Source organism: Oxyura jamaicensis, chromosome 3 (assembly GCF_011077185.1).
Source record: "Oxyura jamaicensis isolate SHBP4307 breed ruddy duck chromosome 3, BPBGC_Ojam_1.0, whole genome shotgun sequence".
NCBI lineage: Eukaryota > Metazoa > Chordata > Aves > Anseriformes > Anatidae > Oxyura > Oxyura jamaicensis.
Window position 1 is genome coordinate 20373037 of NC_048895.1, and position 20839 is coordinate 20393875.

At 49.4% G+C, this 20839-nt stretch overlaps 2 protein-coding genes across 2 annotated transcripts in view; one reads left to right on the plus strand and one right to left on the minus strand.

Annotated features, from left to right (window-relative positions):
• ITPKB (inositol-trisphosphate 3-kinase B) overlaps positions 1 to 5724 on the plus strand; it is a 58103-nt gene extending 52379 nt beyond the window's left edge. Inside the window, exons 7-8 of the mRNA XM_035320983.1 lie at positions 909 to 980; positions 3252 to 5724. Coding sequence (XP_035176874.1) covers positions 909 to 980; positions 3252 to 3467 — 288 coding nt within the window. The 3' untranslated portion in view covers positions 3468 to 5724. The remainder of the gene's footprint in view (positions 1 to 908; positions 981 to 3251) is intronic.
• Positions 5725 to 9663: 3939 nt separating this feature from the next.
• Positions 9664 to 20839, minus strand: part of STUM (stum, mechanosensory transduction mediator homolog) — a 38153-nt gene continuing 26977 nt past the window's right edge. Inside the window, exons 2-5 of the mRNA XM_035320984.1 lie at positions 19995 to 20174; positions 16178 to 16186; positions 13127 to 14092; positions 9664 to 11453 (exon numbers count right to left, since the gene is read on the minus strand). Coding sequence (XP_035176875.1) covers positions 14058 to 14092; positions 16178 to 16186; positions 19995 to 20174 — 224 coding nt within the window. The 3' untranslated portion in view covers positions 9664 to 11453; positions 13127 to 14057. The remainder of the gene's footprint in view (positions 11454 to 13126; positions 14093 to 16177; positions 16187 to 19994; positions 20175 to 20839) is intronic.

A 20839-nucleotide genomic window follows, 5' to 3' on the forward strand; every position in this document is an offset into this window, starting at 1 on the left:
CTTCTCCTGCAGAGGCTACTCCGCAGCCTGGGGAAGGTCTCCTAAAAGAAAAATGGCAGAGAGAAACACCATCCTGTGGTGAGGGTGGGGAGAGGAGAGCTGGGTGGGGACACTGCAGCAGCACCCATCAGATCCAAGTCCACTGGAGATACTGAGGGCTCATCCACAAAACCTGTTGCAGAGGCTCTGCCCCATCACCCCTAGGACTGATGGCAGCCTCTGAGCCTCCTTTTTAGCCTTGGATTTGACACAGGTGCCAGAGACTCCTGTCCCAGCAGAGCAGGCTGCCCCGAGCTCACTCTGGCAGGAAGAGAGGCCAAGGCACCTCCATATGTGCGCCAGGTGCCCTTCTCATGGGCATGCCACAGCTGGCGTTTCCCAAGTTGTGCTGCGCTGCCAGTAAGAGCTGTAAACAGTTTATATAGGCTGTGTCAAATATCCTACTGACAAAGGGCTTCTATTTTAAGTTGCACTATGTAAAGCCTACAAATGAAGGGCTGCAGATGGGGTAGCCCTTGGCACTGCCTCTTTCAAAGCTGCCCCTTTGCTTTGACAGCAGTTACCTGGGGATTACTCTTGGATCTGCAAATTAAGCTGCCTGGCTGCATTTTATCTGCGGAGAGCTGGGAGCTCACCCCGTCACACGCAGTCTCTGGACTCGTTGGCCAAGCCATTGCAATGCAGCGACCCCAGGTCTCCTCAGGCAGTCACGGTGCCGACAGTTTAATTGTGTTACATTGCCAGGATACCTGCTGTGCGTGTGCTGTGCCTCGTCCTTCTGTCTGTGCCGCAGAGATGAATTACCAGAGGGGCCACAAGGAACCTTTAGTGCCTTCCAGCAGTTTGCAGGGCTGCTTGTAACGAGCACACGGTCAGCACTGAGGGTTTGTTTGCCTTTGTGGTTTCAGAACAGCTACCTGATCCGGTTGAAGGGTATCCGTGCCACCCTGGAGACATCCCCGTTCTTCAAGTGCCATGAGGTAACGCTCACATTCCCTTCCTCAGGTGCCATTTAGGTAGATCCGACTGTTTTAAACTCATCTTGTTCAAAGAGGAGGAGTCAAATTCAGAAGCTGTAAATTTCTACAAATTTGAATTTATTCTTATATTTTCACACCTATTTATCTAACACTCACAACAGATGACTGAAATAATGTTCATGCATCTGACACGGGCTCAAATCTAATGGAAATCAATGTTCATACAGATTAAAAGTGATGCAGAAGGAATTCAATCTGCTTATGGTTTTATATGACTGGAAAAAATCCTAGTTTAAAAATAGGTCTTCTTGGGAGAAATTCCTGCCTGAATGCACAGGTCAGGTATCATTTGGCTGCCAGTTTCTCCATGCCTTCAAACAAGGCTTTGTCTTAGACACAAATTTCAGATAATCCCCAAACTGCCTTCACTTGGCTGGCTGGGGCACCATGAGCAGGACGTTTCCCTTGGAAGGGCTTTCCTCCAGAAATGAGTGGCCACAAAACAAAATTCTCTACAGCGACAGTTCAGTTCTGGTGGGAAAACAGAGAGAAAGTGCTACGGTTTGGGACACTTCAACAAGAAACATAGTGCTGTGTTATTTAATTAAATCGTTTTACTGATTTATCATGGACAGAGAGTGTTTGATGCTTCATCTACCTGGCAAACTGCAGAGTGCATTTCCTTGGCCCATGTTGTCAGACGGGCAGGGGAGCCTAGCAGGAATAATGCCTAGCTCAACGCGCCCGGGAGTCGCTGCTCCCCCTGCCCCAAGGCAGAGCTGTGCTGCCCCTCTGATGGACCTTGATACCTGCCTCTGCACAGCAGTGCCTGCAGGGCAATGGGAAAACCCAGGGAAATGTCACAACTGAGTGTGTCGGGTCAGTTCAATGACAGAAACAAAATGCTCCCTGAAGTGACATGCCAAAGAGTTCATTTGAAAACGCAGCAACAAAACAGCCTTTTCAAAGAGGTTTGGAAAGGAGTTTCCAAGCCTTAAAAATTGTAAAGAAAAGGCTTTGACTTTCCAAGAAACTTCAAGATGAAACATAGCAGGAGGGCCGCCGAGCCCTTCACGTCTCCCCTCGTGGGCTGGGGCTCCTCTAAGTAGCTGCAAGAGAATTTGGTGACTCAGGCCAGGCAATCAAAGAATGTCAGCAAAAGGCTTTTCCTTAAAATGCTGTATCCTGGCCAAGAGAGGGCTCTAAGAGCTTAGGAGGAGAAGAGCTGAAGATAAGCATTTCTGGGAAATAATGCATGTTGCTGGAACTTGGAGACTTTCCCAATGCACTGGAGGAGGAAGTCTCCTTGAAAACTTGAATACATAATAACTTTTGCAAACAGCACACGCATCCAGCTTAAAACCCTTGTCTAAAGGCAAACCCCAGTGGCAGTACGGACATGGGAGTCCCTGGTAGCACTCCGTGCTGCTGCCTGGAAGGGCTGGCGCCAGCGGGATATCCCCAGAGCTGTGCTCCTCCTCTTGTCTGCCCAGGTTGTGGTGCACGAGCTGTTTCCAGTTGCCTGCACACCGTGGCATGTGTGCTGAGGCCGTTGCACTTTGCTCACCTGAAGTCCCCATATGTGACACAAGAGCAAGCGGGCTCATAGTCCACCAAACCTGTGCACATCCAGACGATGTGCTTCACCTTCACAAATGAACATACCTGCAGGCTTTCCTGGGGCTTGTGGCTGGATTTTCTGGAAGGCCAATCAGAGTAAGAGTGAGCCCTCCAAAGCAGATGCAGCAGAAGAAATTCATGGAAGAGGAAATTGTGTACAGAGCACTGTAAATGCCAGGATACTCTAGGGGGGTATCTGGGTGCTATCAAATGGTGTTTCAGGCAGCAGTTTGCAGGTACCTCGTCCTCGGAACATACCTGTTCCTACAGTGATGCCTGTAGAGCTGGTGGGTGTGAGTGGTGCTAACCAGCCACCAAGAGCCAGCCTTGGAAAATCTTCAGTCAGGAGGCTGGGATTCATCTCACTCCTTCCCCAGGAACCTTGACTCAGTTTCCGAAATTACATCTGTACCTTTTGTGCCTGTGCTTTGCTGACCTTTTTCTTCTGCCAGAAGCGGGGAATTGTATGAATAAATCAGCCGGTCTGAATACCTGATTTGCATGGGCAAACACTGCTGGCAAAGCACTGATCGTGCTTTTGCTCATGCAAAATCTCGGCATAATCTCTTGCAAATGCAGCTGTAGGTGAGGTGTCAGAGCTGGGGCTGATGTGAAGCAGGTGCACAACTAACTGACCTCTTGTCTCCGCAGGTAATTGGGAGCTCCCTCCTCTTCATTCACGACAAAAAGGAACAAGCCAAAGTCTGGATGATTGACTTTGGGAAAACCACCCCGCTGCCGGAGGGACAAGTTCTCCAACACAACGTGCCCTGGGTGGAAGGGAACAGAGAGGATGGCTACCTCTGGGGACTGGACAATCTCATCCAGATCCTGACAGAGTTGTCCCAGAACGAGGACTCGCATTAAAGCCATGCGTCCGACTCTGCCACTACCCCCAACCTGTTCCCAACTGACTCTTCTGAACTGCACTACAAGACACTTTCCAACCCTTGCCCTTCCAATTTTAAAGCTATTCTCTCCCTATTTAAGGTGGTTTTGTTGTGTTGGTTTTTTTTTTTTTTTTTTTTTTTTTTTTTAATTCCACATGTAAATACAGAGCTAACCCACCAGAACAACTCCTGAACTTGAAACCTTGGCTTCACAGAGTCAGTAGCATGGCTGTGCTGGAGCAGCCTGGGAGGGGTTGGTTAGGCAAACACACATTTTCCCTACCATGCTTTTGTCTCATGCAGCATGGTTTTAAGGGAACCTTTCTCCCAGGGTGGCCATGGAGATACTGTGGGTCAGGGGATGCTGCAGCTGGGGCCCTGAAGTGCTGCCCGGGCACGGGGCTGTGGTGGAGGAAGGAGCCTCTGCCTGTGCTGGGTTCAGCAGCTTTACCTCCAAAACACCTCTGGCCACACATGGGACCCCTTAGTACCCAGGGTGGATGAGCAAGGCTTGGAGATGATGAAGGATTCTGGGGTTGATATCCTTTAGTTGCCTTTGCCAGCACCTTTTGCCCTGGGAACTGTCTTTGCTGAGTATGTAAGAGTCACAAGAATTGCAGATTTGAGTTTTTCTCTTTGTGTTGGAGACATTGCATTAATCCTGTGGTGATTTCTCCATTATTTTTGAGTCACACTGGAGGGTGAGGGTTTTGCTCTCGCTGCAGGGCGAAGCGGTTGGGTACAGGTATCTCCCAAGGCCAGGTGCTGTCCCCCCATGTCACCCACCGTGGTTGCACTGGCTTGGTGGGCAATGCCGTGAGCTCCTTACTGGTGATCCACCTCCCCAGCTGGCATCGCTGACCTTCCACAGTGAATAAAGGCTTGGGGCAGGGCTGGCAGGGAGAAAAACAGCTTATAATGGACGGCTACAAGATGTAAGGTAGACATCCAGGTCAGTCATTCTTTTTTTTGACACGCGTTAAGGGTTGTGCTGCCAATGCCTGCTCCTGGCCCAGAACCACCCTCCCACCTGGAGCACCTCCATCATTTGTACCAGTGCCAGTTTCTTGCCCAGTGCTTCCCAGCAGGTGGGAGTTACTGCAGACGAGCAGCATTCAAGGTGCCACATTAGACTTGCATGGCAAAGCAGAGGGGGGAGGTGAGGCACTCCTGTGCCTTCCCTTTTTCTTGCACTGCTCTGGCTCTGCCGCTACTCTCAGTCGCTAGCTTCCCAGCCTGTGTTTGGCCTCCCTGCTTCGAGTCCTGTGAAAACAACCAGTTCTCTATTCAGGGTGGAGGCTATTTTTTAACTTCCTGGAACATTTGAACTAAGCAGCTTGCTCACATCAGCACTGGCTCTCTAAAGGTCAGCTATTGATGGGCCGGCAGGACTGAGCTGCAGCCACAAACTGCACCTGCTTGAGCCCCAGACCCTGGCTCATCTCACTCCCGGCAGTGATGCTTGAGAGCCCCTCTGCCATCGTCTGCTGAGTACCACTCCCCTGCTGAGGGTTGTCTTCTGGCAGCAATAAGGAGGATCGGGCTGTCGAGCCACCAGCAGCTGTGCCCCAGCCTTTTTCCCAAGGATTAAACTCCCCAAGGTTTTTCTCAGCTTGTGTCTCAGCAGACAAATGTCTTCAGCTCATATGATGCCATTGTAGATGGTTGCATTGTTGCAGCTCTTCAGCCAGGCTTTCTAGACTAGCCCTTATGGAAGTGCCTTACAGACTTGCCTCTGTTCCATTAGTGTCATGGAAAAGGTTGGATTTTTTTTTAAATGTTATATTTATTTTCATCCCATTTTAATTGCACAGAACACTAAAGCTTCATGCATGGAATCCCCCCCCCCTTTTTTTAACTGTGTTTTTAGTTTTTAAACCATCCTTTTTCCATCTTTGGAGAAAAGGTTTGAAGCGATATGCCTAGATATGTACCAGTTATTGCTGTACTTTAGCTTTGTGCTCTTATATATATATATATATATTATTTTTTAAGACTTTATAAAATAGATTCCTCACTTTGTGGCTTCAAAAGAAGCAGATTGTTTCTCCCAGCTGTGTTATGCCTTTGTGGAGGCTGGAACAGTTGCTGTGAGGTATTTTCCCAGCTCCCACCTCCCCTTGCAGTCATTGGGTAACATGGAGAAAAAATCTAAACTGGTCTGAACACCAATGCACAGTGCCTGTAAAAAAAAAATCCTGTAACTTTCCAAATAAAGGCATATGGGAAGCATCCTTCTGTCGTCGGTTCTGTTTGTGGCACAGCTTGCAGCAGCCTTGGGGCAACCCATGGCTTCTCCATGGTCCTCCCAAAGCAAAACTTTGCTTAAAGACTGGGAACCTCTTGCTTTGAAAAATAGCTTGTAGTACTACAGAACTGGCACTGCTACGACTTCACTCAGCAGTTTCTCACGAGCTGCAAGAAAGCAGCCTGTGTTTCCTATCTTTCACACTCTTGCAGCATCACTGCCAATATCTGATGGTTTACTTACTAACTCCAGGGCATGAAGGCCACTGAGAGTCCTGTCTTGCTGAAGGGGACAGCAAAGATTTCCAAAAGGGCATCCAAAACTCACCAAGCTGCCCCCTAAAATGCAAACTTAGAAGGTAAATAATGCGATCCTCAGATCTGATCTCACCTCCTATTGAAGGAAATACCATGACATTGTGGTAGATAAGGGAAGGGAAAAGGTCCGGGCAAGAAACCTGTCATGACTGAGTGCTGGAGTCTGGCAGGACCAAAATTTACGTGTAGTTTGGAAACGGGCAGCTTTTCACACCAAGCTGTGTCTGCAAGCACCACACACCACATGCCACAGCAAGCACCCTGCTGCCTGCTTTGCTGCACCCAAAGCAAAACCACCCTCTCCAGACTCCCTGCCACATCAGGGATTAATAAATTAAATGTTCAGCAAACTCAGTTCACACCAGTGAGGTCAGCATTTACATTGGTGCAACAAAGCAAACTTCAGATGCTGTAGATACACCCTGACGCCTCTGAGCACCTTCCACAGAGCCACATGGTACGGGGCACTCTGCTTGGGCTGTATCGTTTCTACTAATTATCCTCTTAATTATGTAATGATCTAGCACTTGCAAGAATGAGTTTAAGTTTTTGCTGGGAGGGCTGGGCGTGTTGTGAGTTTTGGGTGATGCGGGGCTCAGCTGTGCTGCGTGATGGTGGCTGAGGCTGTGCAAGGTGGTGGTACTGGTGGTACTGGTGGTACTGGTGGTACTGGTGATGGGGGCTGTGGAGGAGCACCTGGGGATGTGTTTGGGCCTCACGATGGGTGATGCAGGGCAGCTGTGCTGCTGAGCCCCATCCACAACACAGGAGGTGTCTGGAGGGGGTTATGAAGCCCAAGCAATGATGATTCAGATAAATTACCTCAGTTGTTGCCACCTTATGGCTGATGGCCATAAATGAAGGTATTAGGAAGGGGGCAAACCCATATTTGTACTCCAATGAGATACTGCTGGGATTAGTGCTGGCAAAAATAGGCTTTTCCTCGTGTGTGCTGCAGCAAGCCCAGTCCTGGTGGGCCCTTGCTCATCCCTGCAGGTGAGCCGTTCAGCACGGGTCTCTGTGGCATGGCTTCTTTGCTGGAGGAAGGCAGGAGCAAGAGGGATGTGTGGGCTGCAGGCGGGACGCTGTTGGTTTGAGGCGTGCTGATGTCCCACTGGCGCGTGTGCGGAGGGGGCTGTGCACCCCTTTAGGGCATGATGGAGAGGACAGGCGCTGTTTTTAACCCCCACGTTGAGCCGTGCCCACGCTCGGCCCTACAAGCCCAGCCCTTCTCCCCGCCCCGTGAGGTGCGGCCCTTTCCGCAGGCGCTCCGGGGAGGCCCTGCCGGGCTCGGCCCGTGCCCGCCCCCGAGCGGCCGTGCCGGGAGCGGCAGCGGGGGGAGGCCCCGCTGGGCGCTGCCGCCCGAGGCCGGCGGGGGGCGGCGTTGCTCCGGCGCTGGGCCGGCAGCAGGCGCCGGGCGGGCCGCAGGCACCGGCGTGGGGCCGGCTCCCACCGCCTGCTGGCAGCCCCCTGTCCCCTTGGGCCTGTTCTGTGTTCTCCTCCTCAGCCTTAAAACGACATTTTTTTTCCTATTTCTTCTGGTTTATTATTATTATTATTATTTTTTAAGGCTGGAATGGGAAGGTGAGCAGAGCCCAGCTGCGGTATGTGCCACTCTAGTTTATGCTTTTCCCAACGTGGCTTTACACCCACGGTAACACTGCCCCTACAAGTAGTGTAAGAAGCACACCCAGGGGACCAGCCCAGTCCTGTGGTGGGGCTGGGAATGGGGAGCCCTCCTTTCTTGCGCACTTCTTTTCCCCAAAATATATAAATAAATCGGCCCGTGACATCTGCAAGGGTTAGAGCACCGCTGTTTGGAAGGGGAACTGCGCTGCACCAGTGCTGCAGGGGAGCATAGCGTGTCTGAGCAGCGAGGGGATGGCTCCTGTGTAAGCACCAGGCAATGAAACAAGTTCCCCAAATTCACGTGTTGGTGATAGATCATCAGTGCAGGCCCGTGTGACCGTGGGAAGTTCAGAAGGAATAAAAACAGCTGTGCAGCTTATATGTATATATATATATCATTAATATTTGCTGGAGCTGAGATGAGTTGCTGCAAACCATCCTTCTCTGGATTAACATAGCCTGAAATTAACATGAGCAAAAGAGTGGCAGCTCTGGAAAATAAAGTACTCTTTGCTGCTAAGCAAATATCCTCAGCTTGCTTTGGATGGATGATCCTTATGGAAGAAGGTGGCCTTGTGTGCATTGGTGTGATTTTGGTCTTTACCCATGCCCTTTGTCACAGCTGGGTGTGGGGCTTGCTCTGCCCCCATCGGGTGCCCCTGGGTTTCCCCAGTGACAAGGATGCTTCTGCTCCACTTTGACCTTCTTTTAGCACTGTTGTAACAAACACATGGGAATGCTCACTTTCCCATAAAAAAGACATTATTTGGGCATGCAACTGTCAAACACCCATTCCTATCTGCAGCAGGGCTTCAGCACAGAGCCCTGTGGCTTTGGGCTTTGCTGACCAGCTGCTCTGTAAATGCACAACAATGCTGGTTTCCTACCCAAGTTTCAGCCCGTGTTGGAAGGTGCACTGCCAGTATTGGATGTGTGCCCATATTTGTCTGGCTTGCAGCTCCTGTGCCCCCCCTGCGATAGAGCAGACTGCACAGGTGTGCTGTCCCAGTGCTAGAAACTTGGTATGTGATACCACTACTTAGTGTGGGGATGCTCTGCCTACTACATTTGAACTCCCTCTCGGGGCCTGCTTAATGTATATTTAATGCAAAACTAAGTTTGGGGCACTGAGGCACTCCTGCTGCGTTTGTAGCCCACATCCACACGTTTTCCTTTGCAAACTGTCCTGGCCCCTGCCTCCCTCTCAGGGCGCGTGGGCATTGCTGGAGGTTCTCACCCGTCTGCTTAGTGGGTGGAAAGAGAAAAATCTCCCTTCAGTGTGGGGCGGCTGGGTTTTTCTGCGTAAAAAGACTGTATTTCATTCCAGTTGTACAGCAATAGAATATATTTAACTTAAAAAATAATAATAATCCACAGTATCAAAACACAGCAAGTCACAACCAAACAGTTGGCAACACTGGCAGGCTCACAAGCGCTCCTCCGTGACCGTCGTGGCTGGGTCAGTTTGGGCTCCGGCACAGAAATGAAACAGGCTGAACGTCGGGACACCAGCACTGTCCCCACATGGGGAGAAGATGGTGCATGTGGGCACCAACTCTCCCTTCACTAGGTGCTGCTGCCCGCTGGGTGAGGTGGGACTGATTTTTAGCCCAGACCATCCTGGTCTGTGGGTGAGGAAGAACAGCTGGTGGGTGGCGTGGGCTAATCCCTGTGTAGCTAGTGGAACCACAGCTGGTGTGGTACAGCAGGGTGGGCATGCAGGAGGGGTTGAAACGCTGTGTTCCAGTTGGGAAAACCAATTCCAGAACTGCCTGAAAGTGCACTGTGTGCGTGAACATGGAGAAATGCCAGCTGGAAAGCACAGGGATGCAGCACCAGTGAGCGCATGGGAGAAGCCACGGGAAGGAACATCAGGTCTGGCTGTATTTATGGCTCTTCTTGTGTCTGGACTTAAAGTGTCAAAGCAGCCTTGGTGTTGACATGTAGAAGATGTAGGTTAGGTTGTATAGTGTTTTTTTAAGGGTATCTGTGGGACAAGGCCCTGTGGTGCTGTGCAGCAGCAGGGTCTGAGGACACCCTGATGGCTTAGCATGTGCGTGGTTCACCCCCAGGCGGTGAGGAGGCAATACCAGGATGGGATAAAGCAGCCCCTGGACAGTAATGGCATTATGGGTTTTCATGCATGGGCTTCCCAAATGTGGAGCTCTGCATAACACCTCATGCATCATGGAGAGGCTATGACAAAGGGCAATTTCCAGCAAAACGGAAAGGTCTTTTAATAAATTAAGTGATGCACATGGAGGGGAACATGCGGCTTTTTTGGCAGTGTGGGGTGCGGTGGTGCTCACACAGGTACCCATGTGTCATGTACCCACAACGCCTGCTGTGGAGTGCTTGCATGCCAGACCATTTCCTAGCACAAAGCCTGACTGAGGGCAGCAGCAGGTGTCCAGTGTTATCATGGCAAAGTCCCTAGGAAGTGCAGGGATCACCCGTCATGCTGCCACAGCCAGGAGATGCTGAACCTCTGCAGGCAGCTCTGCCGGGCAGGCAGGAGTGCAGCGGGCAGGGACCATTTTTCACAGCACCTTTTCCATGGTAAGTACAGAATTGGCAACACCAGCAGATCTATGAACATTGAAATGGTTCGGCTCACTCAGAGTGAAACTACTTTATGACTCACCATGAACTTCAAAAGCACATTTGGTTTGGTTCCTACCTGGAAGTGCTTTCCAGCAAGCAGTAAATCAGCTTTTTTTCAGCCCGGCTAGGTTCAAAGTACCAAGGAACTATTTCATTAAAGCCCTTTTTGAGAAACCTGGTTTTCCCAGTCAGGAAAGAGCAACAGAGGGTAGTTTGTTGCTGGCTGATGGTGGTGAAGCAGTTGCATTTATTCTTCGTAACCTGCTGTCGCTCTGTAGCTGCAACACTTGCACCTAAAGCATTTGTACTCATAAAGCAAGGGATGGCATCGAGCTGTCCCGGTGCGCCTCAGTCCAGGTCAGCAGCTGGATCGTGTGCAGGGTCTGCAGTTATAGCCTTTTGGTATCTGCTGTACCAAAAAAATGTGCAGGGAGGCAATATTTACCAGGAGGAAGAGGAGGAATGTTCTGGTGGAAGCCCTGAAAGCGTTAGCTGATGTGACCGGTGAGGAGGGGTGGCTGGGACGGTCCCGTTCCCGCAGGCAGGAGCGAGCACGCCACGTGCGCCAGGCAGGCACCTGACAGACAAGGTGGGAAGGTGCTGGATGATTCATCTGGCCCTAAAAATAATAATAACAAATAATAATAATAAAAAGCATTGCTTGTGAGGGAGCACTTCAAATCAGCACTTCTACCTGGGCTTTCACTGCATTGGGCTTCTCACCAGTGAAACCTGTGAGCCCCTGCTTCTGGCTGCCAGCTTCCCCGCTGTGGGCTCCTTGGGGGCAGTGTCAGGGGTCTGGGCTCTGCTAAATCCATCTCTGGACAGAGGGCCAGTATCTTGGGAGAGGGTAAAAAACGTCCAGCTATCCAGTGGTGGATATGAATGTCTCAGAAATGTCTCTCCAGGGAAGGGCTACTGGAAAAAGCAGCGTTCCTCATTGGTTTTGCAGCAGTTGGTTGAAAATTCAGTCCAGTGCTGTATCCCTAAGGTAGCTGGGTTAGTGGCAAATCTGTAAAGCTGCTCCTGCCCTGAAGTAGGTAGTGGAAGTCTGGCTGTTTATTAAAACTGATCCCTCCCATAGGCAGAAATAGGTGCCTTTCTCCTTGGTGTCCATCTGGCAGACCTCAGCACCTCTGGAGTTTTGCATTGGTTGCTTGATTGACTTCACCAATTTGACAGCGAGGTTAAAAATGTGGAAAAAAAAAAAAAAATAAAGTGGTGCTCCCCAGAGTGTGCAGCGGTCCCAAGGAGTTCAGCATGTTCATGTAAGCATTCCCCTGGCTAACTGCATCTTCCCATCCCCACTGCAGTGCACAGACAGGCAGCACCAAACACACAAGTCTATCACTCCCCACAGGTACCAAAACACGTTCTTCCTAGATGACATTTAGCTAGTTATCTGCTGCTCCTGGTTCAGAGCTTGAGGAGGGCTTCTGCACCCGGAGGCCTTGTCTGTTTGGTTTTTAACACCAGGGTAATCCTGAGGAGCTCATCTCTTGTCTTTAATGCAGGCTGCCCCCAGATTTAACCTTTCTTACTGCAATCCGCCCCTCGTGGGATTTCCAGGGACAATCCAGGCTGGGATTTCCAAAGTGCTGCTGTCGTGCAAACTGTCACCATGTCACAGTGTGATGACAATCATGCTGCCTTTCACCTTGAGCCCACCCAGCCCTAGGTTAACAAGAAGTACCAGCTGACGCCTGTCCTCCCGAGAAACCTACTTCGCTGCTGCCTATGCTCTGTGGTTTATCTCACTCTAGAAGTTGGTGGGTTTTTATTATGTTTTTCCTCTAAAAATTGAAAATGAGAGGCTTTTCTGTCTGCACCACATTATGGACCTTTGCTTTCTGTGGAGCAGCTGAAAAACTGGGGTTCAGTACGCCCATCTTAACACGGGATGGTTGGAAATAGCTGTTGGAGGCTGTCCAGCACAGCAGCACAATCATGTGCAGTGCATGAGCCCAGCAGAAACTCCCCTGGGTTATTTCTGCAGTTCTCTCTGCCCAAAGAGCCAAAGGCATGTCTTCCAGAGACCACAGGCACCAGAGGATGTGTTCAGAGGTGCTAAGGCAGTTGTGCGTGCATTTATCCAAGTGTATAGACTCGGGCACACTGCACTTGTGCACCAGCTGGCATCTGTACGCACACAAAGGGTGCAAATTATACTTGGCTGAAGTCTGTCTTGGTAAATATTGAGTGAGATGCACATGTTACAAATGTGCATCCTCACTCTAGCAGGGCTGTCCTGGTGTACACCTGGTGTACCTTTCACTGCACCCAGCATTTTGGGGTTTCTGTTCCCTGCTACACAGGCGGTCAGAGGAGGAGGCAGGGATGCTCAGTGCACTCTCTGCTGTTTCGCTTCGAGCCTCCCTTTCCACAAAAAGTTATCCTAAGTGACAGGGTCTGCGCTGCAGGCAAACCAGGGTGCTTCAAAATGTGCTTCCGAAGCCAGTGGTCGTGCTGTGAGAGGCCGGGCCCTTGCACAGCAGGGGATGCGTGCTGCGTGCTGCCTCCCTGCAGAAATTACAGGTGAGGAGCACCTCGGGTCTGTCTGCTCGGGTTCGTCCCGGTGAAGGCAATGGGATTTCTTTTTGCTAGGGATAGATGGACGGGCAGACATACACACACACTATCTCCCACCTCCCCCCTTCTTTTTCCAAAGGGCTCCCAGCAGGTCCTACCCAGCACAGCCCCTCTCGCCCTGCCAAAAAGGCAGCAAGGAACAAAGGAGCTGGGCAGCAGCTGCAGCTCTGCAGCCACACCGTCAGCACGCAGCTCTGCGCCTTGGCCACAATAGCAGCAGGGCGCGATCCTCAAGCATCGGGCACTTACCCCTGGGGAGCAGAGCGGAGACGCTCCACCTGCAGGACACGCTGCGCAGGGATCCACATCCAAACCAAGGAGAAACCGACAGCAGGTTCCTTCCAGGGGAAGGGGACGAGAAGTCTTTACACGGGAGGTTTGTGGCAGCGCAGGGCTTGTCCCACTGCCGCCGGCAGCACGCAGGGTGCAGGGGATCCCCGTCTCCCGCTGGCAGGAGCTTCCCGGGGCCAGTGGGAGGTCTGGTGCCTGCGTGGAGCCAGCGGATCGAAGTAGAGGACAGCCCAAGTCAGTTTAACAGTAAAATGCAACTTACAGCAAGCACGTTTCTCAAGACATCTGCAAGGATAGAGCATCGAAGGTACACAGCTGAGGAAGCTGGGCTGAGCCCTCTGCTGCCACCAAGCAGTCAAGAACGGGCTCTCAGAAGGGAAAAAAGTACCGCTTGTTGCTTTTACAGGCTGTACATCTGTCTATTGATAGCTCCTTGGCATTTGATGTTCACAGCTGGTTTTCTTTAATGTAACAGGAGGCAGAAACGTCTAACAGGAGGCAAAATGTCTTTGACCACTTCCTGCTGGGAGGACAGAGAGAGCAACATCTCCCGCTCCCCACTCCCCCAGCTCTGCTGCCTGCCCGGGTGCCACCTTCACCGGGGGGTTTCCTCCTCTCGGCACCCTGCTTTTCCTCCTCCTCGACCACCCGCCGCACACTGGCTGGGGCTGGTCCCAACGCACGCTGCATTTGCCCCATCTCTGCTCCTCGCTCAGTGCAAGTCTCCTCCTGCTGTTCTGCACCTCCGCTCCGCTGGATGGGCAGGTGGACAGGGGCAAACACAAAACAAAAGGAAGAAGAAAGACAAAGGGTAGTGAAAAGGTCCGCGGCCCACGGCTGCCAAAGGAAATCTGTCGCCGTGTTTCTCTGAACATATTTGTCCCAGCCACTACAGCTGCTGTGGGATCCCCTGCTCCTTGTAGCCTGTGAGGAGGAGGGGAAGGGAACACCATTAGTCTCAGCTCCTAAAGTCACTTGCCAGCCTCGCAAGGCTCTGGCACGCCTGGTGTACGAGGAGGTGTACGCTGACCCAGGGGCACAGCAGCAGTCCAGCTGCACTGGGGACAAGGGATCTGTTCAGCACAAAACAGCTCCCACTTTGTCAGCTGCCTCAGCTGTGGTGAGCTACCAGGGGCTGGGGCAGTAGCAGAGCACCCACAGTTCTTGTGTGACACCAGGTGATGAGAAAATTGTGGGTTTTATTTATTTATTTATTAACTAGATAGTTGCAATGACCTCACCAGATGATTTACCTGCTTCCACTGTAAAAGCAGCTGAGGTCGTAATGTGACAGATCTCCTCTTTAAAAAATAAACAACAACAAAAATCCCAACAAGCTGTCCTTACCTGCGCTAGCGAAGCTCTTCCAACCAGGTATCTTTTAAAAATTGTTTTCTTTGCTTGAGTAAAGTAAGTAGACTGTAAAGTTTGTATTTTGAATTCCAAAAAAAAATGTGAAATTCTGCATCTTAGAAGAATATTTAATGCTTTGAACACTGATATTTTAAACATTTCTTTCCAACTCACATGTAAGGCTGTTTTAAGTCCACTTAAAGAAGCTAAACACAGAGTACACTCAAGTGCTCCAAACTCTGCTTTTAAGGGACTTCCTGGTGAACTAAGAAGTGGCCCTGGTAAATGAACTTTGCTGCGTGTTGGAAATGTCCACGTGTGCATCCAGCCTTGGCAGCCTGGATCCCCTGCTGTTAAAGGAGCACAGGGAGGCAAGGACCGCATTAACACCTAGCACAGACAGCGCTGCAGCGCACTGCTTCCCGTACCATGCAGCTGAACAGAAAGACCCTCAGATCTTTCAAACAGTATTTTGTAGGGGAAAAAAATGATTTCTTATCCATTTCTGTTCAAACTGTGAGTCAGCTGTGAAGGCAAAATGAAGCCCTGCAACGTGGAGTTACCTATGGCACCACTCTAACTTGTTCGGAAAAAAAAAAAATAGAAACGTGGAGCAGAGAGCTGGGGTCATGCTGCAAATCCTCAGCTGAAGCAAGCAAGATAGGTTATACTTACAATTACTTTGTTTGTGTAGCCTTGCCTTTAATTAAGATATAATAGAAATCCTTTCAGTTCTGCTGCTTGGTTTTGTGACTGGCTAGAAGCCAACTGCAATGGCAGAGCTTGTACTGCTCTTTACATGAACAGAGTAAGCCAAAAGATGACCTCTTCTGTGCTAAATTACATTATTAAAATACTTAAGACTTACTTGTCCTAACAAATAGTTTATACATGAAAATAAATAGTTCTTGTGCTCCTTACATAGCAATAGGTTTTCCGCATAAAAAAAACTTCATGTTAGTGTGTTTGTGTAGCAATTCAGCTGAGGTGCAGTTTGGTAAAGCAGGTCTAGAACCAGCATTTGTGCCCAAAATCACCGACTTAACCAAGTTTACTTGAAATTCCACTTCTGTAAACCATTGCAAGATTGCATTTAGAGTAAGCTGTAGGCAAAAGGCAACCGAGGTACACAGGCTGTCCTTCCAATGGCCCTCCCCAGGACCATGTTCTTCTCAAGGTTCTCTGAGGCCAGAGCAGGTTGCTACCACCCCTATCCTGCTCTGGGGATGTCCCCAGAGCACCCGTGACACAGCCTAGGGAACATTTTGACCTTGGCCTGTCCTGCAGCTATAGCAATATACTAGGATCTTCCACCTGGCACACGGTGGGACTGTTGCAGGTGCCCTGGGTTTCTCCAAGAAGAGCTCAGGCATCACCTGATGTAGGGGCATTGGGATTTGTGAGCAGCCTGGTCTTGGGATGGGGATGCAGACTACTGCCAGAGGCCGTACCCTTCTTGTTCCCCTGCATCTGCTGGAACGAGCACAGGACAGACAGAGACACAGGCAGACATGCACAGACACCACAGACAGAGCTGGGAGCAGGCAGCACCTGCCCAAGCCAGAGCTAAGCTCCTCACCCTAGACAAGTGCTTGCTGGGATCTGCCATGAGGTGTGAGGGTGAGGAGGAAGGAGGAGGAACAGAAACAAACTTACCTTGTGAAACTTTGATGGTGAACAAAAGGAGGCAAAGGAACATGAAAGAAAGAGAGAGGGAGAAATGTAACTGTAGACTATATATCCAAAACACATGAAGAACGAATAAATTGGGGCTGTGAAGTAAACAGAGAACATCTCTACAATCAAACGTTCACACCAAAGCTAACCCTTGACAAAGCTGTATTTAGCTAAAATCCTTGTATTTGAAGTGCATTGTTTTGTTTGGGGTTCTTGTTTAGGGAGGGCGGTGGAATCCTCGTCTGTTTTTCAGGTCACTGGCCCTGAGCCGAGCACCTCCAACCCCACGAGGTGCTCCCATGAGTGCTCTCCTCGGTGATGTTGCTATTACATGGGCTGGACTGAAGAGGAACTGAAGGTGGAAAACGAGACATCATGGTGTGCGGGATGGCATGTGCTACACACTGTTCATGGTCCAACAGCCAGGAGAACTACACCTGCTGGCTTTTCTCCAGGTTTGCTGCCAAGTTTGCTCATGCCCATAGGTGTCTTCTGCATGTCCCAGCCAGACTGGTTGCTGCTGACCTTGGCCCTATCTAATAATTCATTTAATTCATAAATTAGGTCAAGAACTTAACCCACTGCAGCACTTGGTAGGAGAACACAACAAAGGTTATTCCACCTGCTTACCTCAGGCATAGTCTGAGGGATGGTTCTATTTAGACTGAAAAGAATGTAATGGATCTAACTAGGCAATTTGCCCCCAGAATTTCCTTAATCTCATGAAGGGTTACCAGCTGTTTAGGGATGCTCTTCTCTTCTGAGTCTCTCACATGCTTTCTGTTTTCTTTCCTTACCAGGGCAACTGCAGAACCTACCCTAGGATGGGCCCTGTGGAGAAGACAGGCCTTGGTGACACTTCCCAAAGTCTGTGGGAGCCCAGATGTACAGTAACCATGCAATCATTTGTTGCTTCTGGTGAGGTGTGAGCATTGTAATTAGCAAAGGAGTGAGTGACAAGTGGACAGGATGATTACAGGTAATTTCTTACTACTGTTTTCCAGATCTTGAAAGGCCAAGGACTGCTGAAGGAGGAGTCTCTGTCCTCTGTAACCACAAGTGACAGTGCCTTTGCTCATTCGTAGGCACAGCCATGCACACTGTTGATTTGTATGTCTGATCACCTTCTCTATTCACAAAACGAATTCCTCTGCCACAGAAGGGAATTAGACGAGTTTAACACAGGTTCTTAACAACCCCAGGCTGACTCTTGCTTTGTTTCTTTTTATTTTCTAAATGCTTTCAAATCTTCCATGTGACTAGTTGTTCCAGGAATTGAAGTGTACCCGACTGACCTATAATTCCTCTCATTTTCTCCACATTAAAGACGGACAGCATGACATTATCCTCAAGGCTCTCCTATTGGACCAGGTTCCTGCAGTGCTCCCCTTTTAGAATCTGAGAATTAAGGAGTGCTAGGAAGGGAAGAATAGCAACAAGCCTCCCTGGCTGCCACCCAGTGCTCTGCCAATCAATGTAATGGTACAGGCTCTGCCTTGAGCCCATGAAAAAGGCACTGATTCCTCATGACATCCATGGAAATCCAGAGCAAAGGCACCCCCAGTTCCTTTACCTGTGATATCACACACTCTGCCCATCTTTAGCCCATCAGAATCGCACTACCTGTATACATGGGACAGCCACAGGGAGGCACGGACTCAACCATTTCATGGTGAGGAAGATTAGAGGTTCAGAGGCAGTGGTTCAGTAGGTTTTGACTACTCCCAACCCAAATGCAGATTCAAGTTGCAACAGTTTATGGTTTCTGCTCAGCGCAGAACAAACTGCAAACAACTTGTTTCTATTTGTATGCAAACAAACTCAAACCAAAGCAAAACATTTTGTGGCAGTATTTTTAAATGAAATATCTTATTTCTTGCATTTAAGACATTGTTTCATTTTCAGTGACTCAGTTTTGGAATTGTCTTTGTTTTGTTTTTGTTTTTACATTGAAAACAAAGCATTGGAAAAAAAAAGCACATTTCACTTCAGGCCTGGCAGGCTGTTTGATCCAGCTGGGAGCAATTGATGACTTCTGTTTTTTCCTGTGATTGCAAAGCTATTTTTTCTTTTATTTTCCATCAACCATGAGCTGCTTAACATATTCAGGATTACCTTTATATATTGTAAGTAAATTTAACACCTACCTATTTAATGAGATGACAAGAAACTGCCTAGGGCTGCAACTTGTCAGGTAATACAGAGCTGGTTAACATGAGGCATGTGGGCTCCCCTTCCCCTTCTGTACTAGCAGATGGACCTGGATGAAGCTGTGGTTTTATCCCCAGCAGCCAAACCAGAAAACTAGTTGGAGCCTCCTGAGCACCAGCCATTTGCCCAGCTGATGTGTGTCTTTGCTATACAGAAGGAGGACTACAGAGGAAGGTAAGTCAGTTTCAGCTGCAGCTCTTTGAACAGGTGCTTGACACTGTGAAAGTGGGCCTGCCAGCAGCGTTCCACATGCTGAGGCTGTCCAGCAGAGCAATAGTGCTCCTGTGTATATAGGTACAAGCATGTAATTACCCAATTACACACAAATTAGGCAGGTTCTTAGAGACATTTCACAGGTACAGACTGACTCACATGTTATCCTCATCAGGCTACCCAACATGCAGGTACATCTGAGATGAAACTTCTGCTGGTTTGCAGGGGAAAACAAAGTGTAGTGCTGCCTTTGTCTTGAGGAAAGCCTTTTGTTTCACCCATGTTCACAACATCTTACTGTGTATGTGGATCACCCTGAACTCAGCCTGTACATTGAAGCTGGCTCAGAAAGTAGCAGGTGGTTTGGTGGACGGGTTTAACCGGTGGGTTTGGCATCTGAAAATCTGCTCTGTTTTCCTGCTGTTCATTTCAGTTTCATCCATTTAATTGTTTTGCTGGTGCCTGGCAGTTTCCTGAGATCCTCCTCCCACAGAGATGTCATCAGCAGAGATGACTACGCGAAGACCCTTCAAACAAAACAGCAAAAGCTACTGGTAAGACATTCTCCAGAAGCCCTCACTTTGGGAACTGCTGACCCACTTGGTCTGGAAGATCCCAGACCTGTTCAGTTGGGGCAGTGTCCACCAAAGTGAAAGAGCCCACCAGTGAAAGTCTTTAGTAGATAAAGTGACAGAGCTTGTGGGCTGGCAATATGTAGTTAGCCAGTTCAAGGAAGTATGTATGTTCAAGGAAGGATTCCTCTCTTCTTCATCTAGAGTAGTGGTTCAGAGCCTTCTTAAAGAGTGTATGGCAATTCCTTCCAGAAAAAGCTCAACAGTCCTATTCAGCCTAAGAACTTAATAAAACATGAAAAAAAGCCTTTGGATATATAGATTCAGGGGAGGATGGAAGGTACTAGATCAACCCCAGAGCTTTTCTGGGGATGGACTGCCCTTGCGGGAAGCACTTGCTAATTAGAGAGGTGCTGCTGGAGTCACGGGGAGACAAAGGTCTTTCTTGTTCAAACCACACACAGATGCAACCAGGGAGGAGGAGCTCCAGACAACAGCATTCATAGTGCTGGGATCCGCACCCTTTTCTACAATTCTCATTTTTTTAAGGGGACTGTAAGATCCTAACCTGCATGGTGGGATGAGAGACATACAGATGCGTGACGGCGCAGCCTGGGCGCAAGTGCTCCTAACCACCTCTCACAATTCCTCTGCCTACTGTTTCTCATCGACTTGCAGAGCCCATCCTGTGGCTCTTGCTCCCTACAGAGCAGTCTGGAGGCTTGCAGGGCCATTAGCTGGGTCCCAGCAACACAGCCAAAGGCAGGGGGTAGATAGGAGGGTGAGTGCACTGTACTTACTTGCAAGAATGACCATGTCCATCCCCCAAAATATACTCATAATCCAGCCAACCATCACGATTGCTGTCAGGATCTGAATCAGTGCAGCAGCAATGTTCAGCCAGAAGACGCAACACATGTGCCTGTCAGGGAGGTCGGTCCGGGCTCCACACAGCACCGTGAAAGCTGATACAAGTGTTCCTACAGAGAGAGCAGCAAGAAACACACAGTGAAAGCCACAGCTTCATGCCACATTCCTTCCTTTATACCTACTTTTCAGAGCATCCTCCTCCTTGTGCTCCCACTGCAGTGCTGGAAATCTACAATTATCATTAGAGGATAAATGAAGGCATAGCCACATCTACCTTGAGCATATTACTGTCTCCGCTGAATTACACTGATATGTATACATGAAACTAGGACAGAAAACCTCTTTCAGGTTTTGGATTCTTTTTTTTTCACCCGTCTACCTTTTTTCTGCCTCATGATTCCCTTTTGGGGAGAATACTTCCTCCACAGAAGCTCTACAAGGGAAAATTCCACTGAGAATTAGGGTGCTACTGGGGGAACAAAGTGGTACGTTTTTGACATGTCTGCATGAAAACTGTCTGATACTACTCCCAGATACTGTTCCAGAAGTAGCATACGCAAAAAAAGGGGTGCCACTGAGGCACTGCATCTTTGCGTAATGCTCCCCCCAGTTGCAATCTGTTATGTGGGAGAGTGTTTTAACAGGGCAGGAAAGGCAAAACCAAAGCTCAGCACTGAGCCAGGCTCACCTGGTGCTGCAAACCCTGGCTCAAACTGAGCCAAGCTTTCAAAATTTCCACACGCCCTCAGGACTTCCTAAAACAATTCAGACAAAT